This window comes from Takifugu flavidus, chromosome 13 (assembly GCF_003711565.1).
Source record: "Takifugu flavidus isolate HTHZ2018 chromosome 13, ASM371156v2, whole genome shotgun sequence".
Classification (NCBI taxonomy): Eukaryota; Metazoa; Chordata; class Actinopteri; order Tetraodontiformes; family Tetraodontidae; genus Takifugu; species Takifugu flavidus.
The window spans coordinates 3,009,061-3,023,682 of record NC_079532.1 but is presented as its reverse complement, the minus strand read 5'-3'; the positions used below and the strand labels follow the sequence as shown (position 1 = coordinate 3,023,682).

The following is a 14,622-nucleotide window of genomic DNA, read 5'->3' as shown; positions in this document are numbered from 1 at the left end:
CTTTGGTCGTTTTTCTTCATTTCGGCTCTGCCTCCTCACCAGCATCTACACCCTGCTGCGCATCATCAACATCGAGAAGCGGCGCGACTCGGCGAGAGGCAACCGTTACCTGGTGGAGCTGGAGCTGATGGAGAGGGGCCGCAGCGTGGTGCGCCTGTCGGAATACATTTACCTGCTGCTCCACCGCAGCAGGCAGGGAGAGGACAGTCTGGAGAACACTGACTCAGCCCTGGCCTCGCCGCCAGCTTCCGCTCCGTCCGCCGCCACGTCCAGCCTCGCCACTCCGCCGCTGACACCGTCCAACAAGTCCCCCTCCCGTCCTGGAGTGACCCCTGGGAGCACCGCTTATGCTAAGCCTCTGCTCTGCCAGCCCGTCATGCTGCAGTGGAGAAAAGATGTCATGGTGCATTTTGTGGTACCAGGTCAGTCTGAAATAACACTTCTTTTCTTATTTAGCCTCATTTATTACTCATACGGAAGAAAATTACCTCATGAGCGGAAAAAGAAACCTTCTTTGACATGTGCTGGAATAAGTTTTCATGTAGTTTTACTGTTTTAGCAGAACTCTATGCCAAACATTCTTTGTTAAAAAGCCTTATTTAGCCAATCGCTATTAATATTAATGCATGAAATGTCATCAATTTGTTAATTTACTGGTGCTGTTTGCTCTGTGCTACAAACGTACATCATGAACATAAACTGTGAGGTGAAGCTCATTTTCTGTCTGAATCTCTGGCCTGTTAGTGAAAAACCAGGCCCGCTGGGTGCAGCAGTTCATCTCCGACATGGAGAATCTCCACCGGCAGACTAAGGATGACAACTTCAGCATCATCATCGTCGACTTTGAGAGTGAGGACATGGACGTGGAGCAGGCGCTCAGAGAGAGCGGTGTGCCCAGGTGCGTGCGTCCCCTCTGAGGCGACTGACCTCTGAGGCTTCCAGTTGATGGGTGCGCTTCATTTCTTTTAGATACGAGTATCTACGGAGAGAAGGCAACTTTGAGCGCTCAGCGGGACTCCAGATCGGAGTGGACACGATAGAGGTCAGAGAACACGAACACACAGAGGCTGGACCACACTATGAGAGCTGGCAGGAAAAAAGCCACTTCTAGTCCATTGGCTGGACAGTTACTGACTTGAGAGACAGCCAGAACAAACCATCATGCATAATCAATACCTCAGTGCCTGAACCGTCTGCCGTGTGTCCCCCCCGCCTTCCCTGTGAGGCCCCCGCTTTTATCCGTCCTCTCCAGTTGCGGGCAACAGGGAATCGCTCCGACAGTTCGCCGCATTCCGTCTGTCATCTGTACGCCACAGCTGTCACATCCATTCATTTCACAGGTTATTTGTGCACACTTGCGCGTGTGCGCGTGCGCACGTGCCCTTACACCTCTGTCCCGCTGCGTCTTTATCGCACACTCGTGCAGACCCACACACTGGGGGCATGCAGCTGCTGGGGAATTGGACAGACGTTGATCCGGCGGTTTAGTGTCATCGCTGTCAGGGCAGGATGGAGAGGCTGTCACTCACATCCCGGTGACCTGCAGGCTCGCGAAGTGAAGACAGGCTTCTGATGCCTCCGCTGAGGCGTCTGGTTCCGCTTCTCCTCAGATTAGTTTCTGTAATCACACAATCCCCCAATAACCGGCAGTTCCCATCGAATGACAGTGCTCCCCCCTTCCGTGTCCCTAACGTTTCTGTTCTCGCCTCCTCTCGCAGGACAGCCACAGCATCGTGTTCCTGTGTGACCTGCACATCCACTTTCCTCTCAACATCTTGGAGAGCATCAGGAAGCACTGTGTGGAGGGACGCCTCGCTTTCGCTCCCATCGTCATGAGACTCGGCTGCGGAAGCTCTCCGCGGGAGCCCGACGGTAACGCACTTGCATGGAAATGAGCATCTTTCGCGCCGTACGACAGGCCGCTCTTTTGCTTTCAGCTCACACGCGCGGCTAAATGCTGTTGCGTCACAATCAGATACTCCCGGTCCTTTAATGTCTGTTGATGCAACAGGGAGCAATGGGACCAGCGATTGAAATGTTTTGGTCTCTTTTCTCAGGATACTGGGAGGTAAACGGCTTTGGTCTGTTTGGAATCTACAAGTCAGATTTTGATAAGATCGGCGGCATGAACACAGAGGAATTCAAGGACCGCTGGGGTGGAGAGGACTGGGAGCTGCTGGACAGGTAAACTACCACAAAACATCAGATGGTCTTGTTAAAATGTTACTGTACGTACCTAGTCTGTAAATGTAGGTTATTTATTTATTTAGATTGAAGAATTAAAGTGTGTTTTGTTATATATAGTTAAACCAGTGACTTTTTTTACAACCACAAACAGTAGTTCTCATCATTTTCCCTCAAAGCATTGTGGGTAGTTGCCAGTAGTAACTCTGCATTTTTCTGGCCTACAGGGTATTACAGAATGGTCTGGAGGTAGAGAGACTACGGTTGAGGAACTTCTTTCACTACTACCACTCCAAACGAGGCATGTGGAACGCTCAGAATAAGAAAACACTTAAGGGTTAGCGCCCTCTAGGGACTCCCGAACGTTCCTGCACGTCCACTGTGCGCGAGTGAGGCACACATATTTGAGCTTACTGTACTGAATTCTGCCTGTTTCTTTTTGTGGAATGGGCCCCTGAAAATTTGCCTGTATGAAGACTTGACTGAACAAGCGAGCCACCTGGCAGATAAACTCATTTTATCTCACTGACTGATTTACTGTGCAGAAAGAAGTAATTTTTTTATTATTCTTCTCTGTCCTTTTTTTCTGGTACAGTGTTTTTAGACTGGAGAGCAGCTGCGTGTGTGCATACACAGTGTGTATGATGTGTGCGTCCGTACACATTTTTTTCCCTAACAAATCAAAAGAAAACTTAGAAAATCTGTTTTTTTTTAACACACTCTTGCACTGGAATATAACAGAATGTGTGTAAATGTGATATATGGATAGTTTGAGACATGGTGGTGTAGGTGGAGTAGAGAAAGTCTTGTAACCAGTATATCTTAAACGCATCATCTGTTATATGCTGGATCCTATTAACCGGTATGACCGAGGTGAGGGAGCCGTGCTGAGGCCCTGTTTGAAACTCAGACATCAGCCCCGTTCCCACACAGCCTCTTTGTCACCCTCTTTTGTTTTATTCGCTCTCATTTCTGCCTCCGTCCCGTCAGTGTCGGTCAAATGTCAGTTGAAACTTTAGAAAACACTGCAGTTTTACACACTACACCCACAGTTCTGCTGTTGGTCACAGCTGAATTCATATAAAAAATTAAGTTCAATGCAAATGAAGCTATGGATGATACAGTAATGCTATTATATATTGAAGTTCACACTTTCTCACACTTCTTCAAAGTGTGTGTTCCGCTCCAGCAGGAGTGAATCCTGTCCATGTTTTATACACGTGAGTGTTCCATAAATGTGTGCCTTTATCAGGGTTTGACTGCAGGAAGTTTTTAAACTAAAGCCAAAAGGAGACAGCTACAGACAGATATAGGATTATTTATCAACCTGCGCCGTTGTCACTGGATATTTTGATACACTGTAAAACACGGAAATCTGGTTCTATGTGACAGATTACCGACATGTCCGTGTGTTATCTTAGAAGTAGGAAACCGTTGTCATTGCTAGCCAGTGGCCTCATGGATGCAGGAGATGGTACTACTGACTAACAAAAGAACCTCGGACCATGTGAGCCCACAGCTCCTCCCACCGCTGGCGGTCACGCAGCACGATACTTTGTCTTACAGGCAGTGGCAGGAGACGTGTGTCTCGTGGGTATAAAGGTTGTTAACGATCCGTTGACGGCTACACGATTGTTAAAATGCCCTCAAAGACCCTTCTTGCCTCTACAGGAAAAACAGTCTATACTGTACTTAATTTAACGCTGACATGGGTTTGTGTGTGTCAGATGATAAAATACATGAAAATAGGAATATATGTTCCAAGGTAATTTCTGTGAAATTGTTTTGTATAGAAAGGTTTTAAGAATGTATTGTACTTTTATTTTGATTCGTTGTTGTTTTTGCAAATAAACTTTGATGCTTATTTTAGATGTTCTGGTTCTTGTTTTGGAAGTTTTTGTAAAACAGAACTACCGCTTTTGACCGCAGGGGGGTGCTCTATTCAAATATATGCAGTAGGCACTGTGTTTGGAACTGCACATATGGTACATTGATTTAAAAACAAACAAAATCACATATTGAGCCACGGTTAAGAAAAGAATCAATTGTAATAAAACAATAAAACTATTTAGGAGTGTAAAAAAGACACATGCATGCGAAATTAAGCTGTCAATCAGTATGTATTTTTACTTTTTCCATAAATGTACTGCAGGTAAAGTGAGATCACAAAACGTTCCACCTCTGATCAGCTTTTGTGAGACATTCAGAGTCAACACTGATATCATGTTAAACCTTCTGCCAATGTTTACCCTATGAGGCTAAGATCACAGTTACACACTTGGCTGATCTAATAATATGTCCATTGTGTTTTATGACCCACGCAGAGAGAAAAAGTTATGAAACTGACAGTTTGGATTCAGGGCTGACAGGATTCCATGACCACATTTAATCACTTGCAGAATGTTTTGTTTTATATTTTTTCGGATACAAGCTCTGTGGTACTGCGCTCCAGGTGGTGGGCCCAGTCCAAATCTCCCCCTCGGATTCATGTACGCACACAGAGAGATGATGAAGGAAACACTATCTGTGACACCGATGCATGACATCTTAAAGGAACTGCTGAGTTTTTCTTTTCTCCATCCTAGCGTGTCTTCTTATCTCACAGCTCAAAACTGGTGAGGATAATGGAAGGTCAATTTCCTTAGACAAACTATTGATTTTGTGTTCTTGTTATAACAATTTGCTGAAAATTGAGGACATTTTGGCTGGTCCTTATGACTTAAAATGACTGTTTGAGGATTAAGAATAAGTTTACGTTCAAGTCCAGAGTTGGATTGAGGTTACAGTTACTGTCACACTCTAGATTCATGTGAATTTCACTAGGACCTGAAATGATACACAGGCCTTTGTACTAAAACCTGTTACTGAACAGTGCTGTGTTCCCAGAAGACACACCCGTTCCCGTAAGTGTGAACTGACAGAAGACAGGTCAGTACAGGCCTTTTCTGCAGTGTTTGTTTTATTTTACCTCACGCACGTTTCACCTCCTGACTTGGAATAACAGTGAGTGGCGAGAAGTATCCCAAAGCTTAAGTTCCATAGGAGGATTTGCTCGTGCCTTTACCATGCCTTTACATTGTCATCAGGTATCCAATTGGTTAAGCCAGAGGGTATTATCTTATATGTTACACACATGCATTCACGTTTATTTGCAGGGTCACATACGCTTTTGAGGCGCGCTTTTAGTGAAAACCTTTAAAAAACCCATCTTTGAGCCCCTCCAACACAACTGCGCAGGGCTTTATACATCCAGTCATTTTTCTGCAGGTGAGATTAGGCCATCATTAGGCCAACTAAAAGGTGAAATCGGCTTATAATTAACAGAAAACAGTTTCGTTCTGCAAACTCTTCGAACAATTTGATTGGCTGTGAGGAGCCACGCCCCTCCGCTTGGTCTATGAAGTCGCTTCCGTGTTGCCGCTGCCCCGCCCCCCCCACGCCTCTGGAGCGCAGCTTCTCCGACAGGCTGCTTCTGAGCGAACTCCACACGGGACGGGACGGGACAGGGATGAGTTTTCACTTTCAGCAGTCGAGAGGAAGCAGCTTGTGTTCGTGGTAGCGGCACAGATCTCGGCGATTACGGTCGGGTCGGCATTTGCGGGGGAGACCCTCCTTCCAGTTTTTAAAGAGCGCGGACGCTTCAAATAAGTTGGTTCTTGCGCCCGGTGAGGCGGTGAGAACTTGAAACTTTTTGTGACAGTTTATGAACACAAACTGTTTTATTTTTTGCTAAGTTGTCTGATAGAAGTGCATATTGGCTGCCCTACTCGGAGCTCTGTTTATCACCATGTCCGGCCAGTATAACCAGTAACCAGTCGGTCCGGCTCGGCGGAGTTTCGTTTACTTTATTCAAACTTCCAGGTAAGCCGCTGTCGAGGTTTGCCGCTCCCGCTAAGCATCTACGGAGAGCCGTGTCACAATTATGGCTGGTCTGAGCAACGTCCACATGAAAACCCTGGAGGACCTGACGCTGGACTCCGGGTACGGAGCTGGGGATTCGTGCAAATCACTCAGTTTGTCATCCTCCAAATCCAACTCCCAGGCCCTGATGACTGCCCCTCACCGGGGCAACTGGTGGTACTACTCCGGCTCCATGAACAGCAGAAACAACAGCTGGGACACTGTCAACACTGTCTTACCCGAGGACCCGGAGGACATCTTCTCCAAGTGCCCCCGCTTACCTGAGCTTGAAGAGTTTCCGTGGGTGGAAGAGGACGTGGCCAAGATTTTACGCAAAGTAGCCGAGACTGGGGCTGGGAAAGGGGGCAGTGCACCTGTCTTTTCCGCTGAGGCTGTCAGGAGGCTGTCCGCGCTCCTCCGGAGGGCTCTGATCCGCATCTCCAGAGAGGCGCAGCGGCTGAGCGTCATGCACTGCCGCTGCACACGCTTCGAGGTGCAAAGCGCCATGCGGCTGGTGCTCAGCTGGGCCCTGGCCGACCACTGCGTCTCCGCCACCGTCAAAGCCATCTCCATGTACAGCATGAGCGCCGGCGAGCTGCTGCGGAAGGGCAAGTCGGCGCGCTGCGGCCTCTCCTTCTCCGTGGGGCGTTTCTTCCGCTGGATGGTGGACACCCGCATCTCCGTGCGCATCCACGAGTACGCGGCGATCTGCCTGACGGCGTGCATGGAGGCCCTGGTAGAGGAGATAGGAAGTCGAGTGCTGATGGCCGAGAGAGGTCATGTGGGGTCGGAGTCAGGGTCAGCGGGCGCCCCCGTGACCGCCGAGGCCCTGGAGGTGGTGGTGAACAATGACGCCGAGCTGTGGGGGGTCCTGCAGCACTACGAGCACCTGATCTGCGGGAAAAACGCCAACGGTGAGTAAAACCTTTCAGCACAGTTAAACCAACACATACAACTACAGCATGTTGTGTATTTCTACTACACAATGGTGATGAGAGTTATGTCTCCCCAATTTCTCTCTCTCAGTTCACTAGTTTCCACTCCCTCACAGGGTGGAAAAGGTGAACTTTGGCTGGCTGCTGGGCACAATAGCCGCTCTTTGTGCGTGAGGGTTTGATAGACCTGATGCCAATTTAACTTGTCAGAATAGGGAAACAATAGTGCATCTGTACAAACAACAAAAGTATTTTTTCCTGAATGGAGGTTAAAATGGCAGGTTTGTCAAGTCCATCGGTCAGTCCTCAGTCCTGTCCTGCTGTTGTGATCAAGGGGGCTCGGAGATGCAGGCAGGAGGCTTGTACGTTCACCCAGCGCTGTGTTTACAGTGATTTCATCACTCATGCAGGGTTGGTTCCCACCTCTAACCCTTCTGCTTCTTCCGTTTCCTCATCCAGCCGACTCTCACCCACCTTTGACACCCTCACCCACACACGATACATCACTCTCTCCTCTCTTGTTCATTTAAACGTCCGGCTAAAGCCGCTAGTGTCCTCGGGATTACACCCCCTCCTTAATAAACTTATCTTCTCCTCCCTCTGTTTTGAACCCTGGCGGAACCGCTGCGCTCTTTGCGGCTCTTTTGGCAGCCTGCTGTGGAGTTGATTCATTAGCTTGTTGGGACAGTGTAAAGAGCTTTTGTTTGTGGCCCTCGATCAGCTCCCTGGAGCGGAGCTTTTCTACCGCAGAACAATGGCCTTTTGTCGCGTGATTGTGCAGCTTAGCCCGACACAGAGGGAGTTAAAACAAATGCTGGGGTTGCTCAGCGTGCACATCCACACAGACAGTAGAGAGAAGGTGGAGATGTGGGGAGAGGGGTCATAATTGCTGCGCTGCACCGTTACTGCTCCCATTCCCCCTGAAGCAGACACAGTTTACACCTTACATTTCATATACTGTTGCACTTTCACTGCTTTTGCCATTACGCGCACAGCATTAAGTGTTAAAAATAACAGGCCGCAGCACCGTGCACCGGACGGGCCCGCTATCTGGCCATGTGCAGAATCATTTAAAGAGCAGCTTTTGTCCCAGTGTTTAACCAGATGTCTTTAGGTTGGGTTTCAGCTCCCCTCTTTGGGTGAGCTCAGTCGTCGGGTTTGGAAAAGGCTCGCATCTGTGTGTGTAATAACAACAGACCATTATTCTGACCACCCTGGCTTTTTATAGGCCCGGGACTGGGCTGTGCTACCCACACACCCATCTCCCACCTTACCACCTGACACCTCAAACCGAGCCCCAAAGCTTCCCTCACTGACTTACAAAGGTCTAATTTATTCTCTCCAACTTGATGTCTTGGATGTGAAAACTGATGATCATGGAGGTAGAAGGCCAGTGCGTGTTAAATCACCCTCTATCTCTCCCTCTCTCTCTCTCTCTCTTGAATTCTCTCCATCTCCACGCCTCTTTCTTCTTTCTCAGGAGCTGGTCCACATCTGGAACTCTTTAAGTCAGAAATGACTTCTCTGGCTCCAATAACAATTCTGAAAGTTCCCTCCTCCTTCCTTCCTCTCCTCCTTCTTTCTCATGCTGGCCCTGGCTTCAAACTCCCCCTCCCTTTGCTGTTGCATTCATGTCCACTTCATCTTTATCTGTTTATTTCTTCTGATCCATGGGGAGTGCATTAGAGCGGCCCGGTAGTGATGTGCCAGGATCTTATTCATTAGTCATGTACACGCTCGTGCACACATGCACAGCCTATTAAAGCCTGTGTTGCATGCATACAAGAGGCTCCACATCCACTGAACTTGCTATATAGTGCTGCTTAGCAGAGAAATCCATTTGTGTTTTATTTGTTTACACGTGAAAGCCCGCTCTTACTAGTATAATTTGTATCGATGGAACTGGTGGGTCTCCGAAAGTGCAGAGTTGCGGCTTTACTAATGCAGAGTGGAAGTGGCTGTGAAAGAATGGATCTCCCTGACTGGCACACCGACGCCTGTTAAACTCGGTGCTGATTTAACCCAAGTTTAGACTCATTTGAGCGTTTGTGAGACTTGGCATTGTTTCCTGGCATTCGCGGTGCCTTTATTGGGTCCCCAATTTAGCTGTCAAAGCAGCAGCAAATTATCGAAACCAGCGATTCGACCTCGAGCAAGTCCGGTCCAGGAAAATTGCAGGTTGCAAAGAGCTAACCTTTGTTTCTGTACGGTGCAACAGTGGGGACTTTCTGACAGAGGCTATTCATGCTTGAGAGTACAATTTACCAAAATAAATAAACTTTCATTTAGTCTAGCACTAACAGAAAAGTACAATCCCTGTGTGGCAGCTCCGTAGTAAAATGACTGTGAGCAATAAGTCAACGGAGAGAGCAGAGCATGCAGTTTGCTTTTCATTATTGCCCTAAATATGTATTTAGTCCAGAAAGAGGCGTGGGAACAGCAGGCAGGAAAGATAGAGAGGGCAGCCCGGCACTGTGGTCGCACAGATGGGGAAAACCAAAATACATTCCCTGCTCCACAAATCTGGAGTAAAGTCAAGTCCGGTTTTGGAAAACATCAGGACTTATGGTGGTGGAAGAGGTTTAAACTGCACTCCTGTGTTTGGACTGAATACCTCCGTGGATAAATGTAGAGGGAGCTCGTGCACACCAACAGCAGCTCGCCATTTCTGAAGTCAAGACTGTAAATCATACAGTGTTAGGGGTTAATCCTTCTTGCAACACCAGAATGTGTTTGTACGTACCACCCGGGACTACACACACATACACACACACGTGTGCGCTGATGGGCCATGTCACTGTTTGCACTGGGTTTTTGTCTGGTCCCAGCTGTGAAAACACAAACGCATCGCAGCGCTGCCGTGCACAGGCTTCCGAATGCGCTCATTCCTCTTTGCTCCAGTGTACTTGTGCAGTCACGGAGGCTATTCTTAGGGACGGCGAATAACGCTTTTACGGCTAATGCACCATCACCGACTCATCACCGCGTTGCATAACCAGTGACATCGATCCAGCCTGTGATGAATATTATGGTGCGACCGCAATCATGTAGCATTTTACTGCTTCTATTCACTCGCCTCTTTTGAAGTTGGTTTAAATCTTTAAATCGAAGGAAAATGGACACTTTTCTGTGGCATCACATGTTTATTTTATTCTTTCTAATCATATTCTTTGAATCCAGAGGAGAGCGTCAGTCTTTATTCTGTCTGTCCAGGGGAAGACAGATTGTTCAGATTGATATTGAGCTCAGAGTGAATCCAGCGGGCCTGCTGCTGAACGACTGGGGTCGCAGCCAGGGTGGCTGTTCCAGGTGGCTTCCAGACTTCCTGCTGCACCTGCGCTGGTATCTGGATGCTAATCAGAGCTAACAGCCTTCCATAGGATGTCTTTAGAAGCATCTTTTATCCCTAAACGTTTCAGGTGGTTTGCAAAGAAAGCAAACGTGTTGCTTCTGTTCAGCTGAACGTTGAAGATTAATCTTGCTGAGTGAAACCCCACACCTCAAAGATCCCTTAAAACCCCAGATTTCCTCTTCCTTCCCCCCTAAAATGCTTATGTCAACCATCAGTCACACTGTAACTGCTAATAGGCACACCTCACTCACTTTGTGTGCACGTGCTCCAGTGACACTCGAGCCATTCAAAGTAGTACGAACAGATTTTGATTGTTGGATTTAATTACATACAAACGGATCGGATGGACGGTCTGGTTTTATTGGTATTAGGAGAGCGCTGAAGGGGAGCGGATTTGGGGGAGTATGGTTTAGATATTATGACCTCATGCTGAGCTGTGTGTTGAAATCTATCGGAGGTTTAGTGAGGGAGTTATGAGGCAGTGCCTTGACATCACCTGAGGAGTTTGTGTGTTGTGGTTACAGTGTGTCAGCATGTGTTGGCCAAAGGAAAAGCTCTGGTGAAGCTTCTCAAGCCAAGCTAGGCACATGTTTTGTTTTTTTTAATTATTCTTATTTTTCCTTTCAATCCCACACTGTTGTTTTTGTAAATGCTCTGAATGAAGGAGCTTTTTGTGATGCGTTCAGAGACTTTTTTGTCCAGTTTAGTCAGAGCTGCAGTGTGTGGCGCCTGAACACTGAAGCTCACACATTGCACTGGAAAAGCAAACCTGCACATCTGTAGGGTGACTGTTGTACACATCGTGCACTTTTTTCATTATTTTTTACACCTATAGAACTTATTTTTAGATATGATGCACTTTAAAGGGCACTTAGTTGAGTTTAGACCGAATACACAGATCTGAATGAATCCATATGAAAAGGAACAACGCCGTCAGAAAAATGTGGAGAAAACCCTAAAGCTGATGACCACTAAGGTGGAGCTCGCTGCTCACTTCTCTACAGGTCGAACAAAAGATTGCATGTTTGGAAACAGTTTCTGCATCGCCCAAAACAAGCGGCCAATTTTCCAAAAGGGATAATTTAGAGGAGGGGGCGCATGAATGGAAAAGACACATCAGCATCTGTGACGGTGTGTGTGTGCGTGTGTGTGTGCGTGTGTGTGTGTGTGTGTGCGTGTGTGTGTGTGTGCGTGCGTGTGTGTATGTGTGTGTGCAAACGAGTGTACTGATCTACATTTGCAATTTTGAAAGGAGATTTAAGAACTCTTTGACCGTTAAAATCTCATCAATTTCCAACCAAAGTAAAAATGATTCTGTCGTTTTTCAAAACTTTCATCTTCATTGTTATATTTTAAGCAGTGTACTATAAGCCACGCCCCCACAGTTGTTCAAGCTTTAACACACTTATTTGCGCTAAAATTAGATCCCATATCCAAGCTGAGCTTCAGCAACATTGTTAAACTGTTGTGGCCCAACGGTCCTATTGTGAACCCTCATTTTTTTAATTTATGGGCTGAATCCACTTGAGTTCCTTAGAGGTTGCTGAGCAGTCCTCCTCCTCCTCCTCCTCCTCCTCCTCCTCCCCCTCCTCTTTCCCCCCCATTAGATGCTGGAATGCGTCCGCTCCTATGTGGAGACCCGTCGCTCTATCACACCAACATCAAACTTCGGCGGCCTCTTTGAAACCCTCACGGCTCTCATCACAGTATCCACCAAACCTCTGAAGTCATTACACGCCGCTGTGATTTTCAGCAAGTCTTTCTTACTTTACTCTATAAAACCTGAGCATCTATCAATCCACCCAAACGCAGCATGAGCCCCCCACTTCCTCCAGATTTTACTCTGCATCGTTTTCCTTTTATCTTTTTACTGCGGTCGCTCTAAACCCACATGAAGTATCCAAAGCCGGCCTCATATTGGCGCCTCCCCATGGAGGATTCCATCATAATTAGCTCAGAGAACAAATGCACATATCATTTCCGTAAGTATAACGAGTTTCATCGTCATTATTTGTCACATTTCCACAACCTCTGATATCAAGAGTGATGTTGTAAATCAGCTGAAGCCATGTTCACTTGATGTCCTGACATGTTTAACCATGTTTCACAATAGGCAGGAGTCATTTATGAATTCTCATTTAAAAATGACTGGTTGAATTGCGTGTGGACAAACAATTGCTGCTAATTTTAGAAGTTAAGACACCCAAGCATGCGATTTGCATTTCAGCCGTCCACATTTTAATTCAGACGGCGTGGAATTAATTCTGCATGTCGCTGCAGCTTCTTCCTGGTGATTCAGAGCGTTGCAGATGTTTGGGCAGCTCGGCGTCTCAAACATGCAAAAGAAGTACGCTCATGTGACTCAGGGCACTTTAAGATGCTGCACAATTTCCTGTCTCAGCAGCAAAACCCGGCCCACGCTTGAATTTTATTTGTTTTTCCATCTGCAACATGCTTTCCCTCAAACACATCACCTGTTGGTTCAAGGTCGGCCCAGATACACACGCGGTGATTAACCGAGCCACAGCGGCTCACGCTGCACTTTTAGACCCAAACGTGTACAGTAAGACTTCCTGGAATTCCCTGGTGGTTTGTGGAGGGAAGGGGAGCATTTAGAGCTAGGCCATATGGAGAACACATGCGGGCACAGGAAAATAAACTCTGTCATAACAGGACACCCTTGGCCACGGTTTCAGGCCTGGTTCTGTTGATAAGGTTTGCACAGCACATCCACCATGTGTGGAGTTCTTCTGGCAACCAAAATAAACCCTCCTGATCCCAGAGGTAACCACAACAAGATGTGCATTTGTCAGGGAAAGTGTGCAACAAAGCCTTTTTTTGTGAACTGAAGATGTGACTCATTAAGGATGCGTGGCCAAAGGGTCGGAAGAGGCATCATCTGGGCTGCCTGAGCGGCTTATTGCACATAAACAGCAGCCGTGTTTGCCTCTGTAAGTGTGTAGGTTGTGATTGTCCAACTGCTGAAGCTCAGAGCTGATGAGTGTCATTATCTGTTGCTAAATAGGAGGCGTCTGATACATTCCATACTAATTTGGGCTACATCTGTATGTAACTGCGTGCATGTGTGGGCCCACGGCCACATGGTGCTGTGGGTTCTGCCTGATCAGCATTTTCTGATGTGTGTGCTGGAACATGACTGCTGTGAGGACAAGTCTTGTCTCCGTCTTTGATAATCTGCATTATTCCAGATGGAGAGAGACAGGTTCTTCCTGCTTCATAAGTGGTCATTTCATTTCTCCATCTTATGTAATATTAACTGATTTAGGACCAGATTTTTGGAAAGAAAAAAGAAAAAAACTGAAAGTGTATCCTCAGAGCGTCTCTTTGTCCCTGCAGAGGAAGCGGCTCAGACGAGCGGACCGTTGCTTTAACCAGGCTCAGAGACACCGAATCCTGACACCTGTGAGGATTATTAAAATGATATTTCTTCTACCGATACGGTTTGCAGACACAAGTGGGAATAATTTGGGGTCCATCGAGCAGGCCTTCTCATCATTATCCATGTGTTTCACATTAGCTAACCGTCCATACAGTGAGGATTCTTTTCCAGGCCTATTGTGCTTCTGTTTGAATGGCTGTTATTAAGACCTAGCAGCACGTTCTCGCTAACAGAGGTCAAGGACAAGGAAACATTTGGTGCCATCTGCATCTGCTATTATACCAGGGCAAGAGTTCTTTGTGTTAGTGAAATCTCTTGCCTGGTTTACACCAGCCTGATCATTGATGATGGGATCTGTCTGGCCCCGTAAGGGTTGATGTTGCTATTACCAGTACAAGTCAATAGTCTTGGTAGCCTAAAGATGAGCTAACGCTAAAATGAATGCTATTTGGGTATAAATCAACCCACTGTCCCGTCAGAAGAAAGGAGAAATGACCTTTTCTTTTGTTAAATGCACTATTAAAGCCTCTTTTTGACATTATCTCATCAAGAACTGCACTCATGGGTGGGTTCAACAAACGTGATTTCATTCCAAGCTTCAGTTCACTTGTGTTTTGACCTCCGTTCTATTTTGCAAGCATGTTGTATTTTAAGACAAAAGACTTTGGTCCCACAATAGCCAGCTCTGTCAGTCAGTACAGAGAAGCCTGGCCTGAACAGTGTTGGAACTATATAAATCCAGACTGGTTGAACCAGAAAGGTTGAGGCCACATCAACAGTCCGGCAAAAAAAAAAATCTCCGTGCGTGTGTGTGTCTGTTGGAGCTTTCAGGGGTTTAGCTGAGTGGGTAC

At 46.9% G+C, this 14,622-nt stretch overlaps 2 protein-coding genes across 2 annotated transcripts in view; both read left to right on the top strand.

Annotated features, from left to right (window-relative positions):
• b4galnt4a (beta-1,4-N-acetyl-galactosaminyl transferase 4a) overlaps positions 1–4,053 on the top strand; it is a 79,507-nt gene extending 75,454 nt beyond the window's left edge. The window contains 6 exon segments of the mRNA XM_057050890.1: positions 43–422; positions 745–898; positions 970–1,042; positions 1,719–1,872; positions 2,058–2,184; positions 2,412–4,053. Of these exon segments, the coding sequence (XP_056906870.1) occupies positions 43–422; positions 745–898; positions 970–1,042; positions 1,719–1,872; positions 2,058–2,184; positions 2,412–2,526 (1,003 nt within the window). The 3' untranslated portion in view covers positions 2,527–4,053.
• A 1,588-nt stretch (positions 4,054–5,641) lies between these two features.
• abtb2b (ankyrin repeat and BTB (POZ) domain containing 2b) overlaps positions 5,642–14,622 on the top strand; it is a 30,324-nt gene continuing 21,343 nt past the window's right edge. Inside the window, exon 1 of the mRNA XM_057050891.1 lies at positions 5,642–6,998. Coding sequence (XP_056906871.1) covers positions 6,107–6,998 — 892 coding nt within the window. The 5' untranslated portion in view covers positions 5,642–6,106. The remainder of the gene's footprint in view (positions 6,999–14,622) is intronic.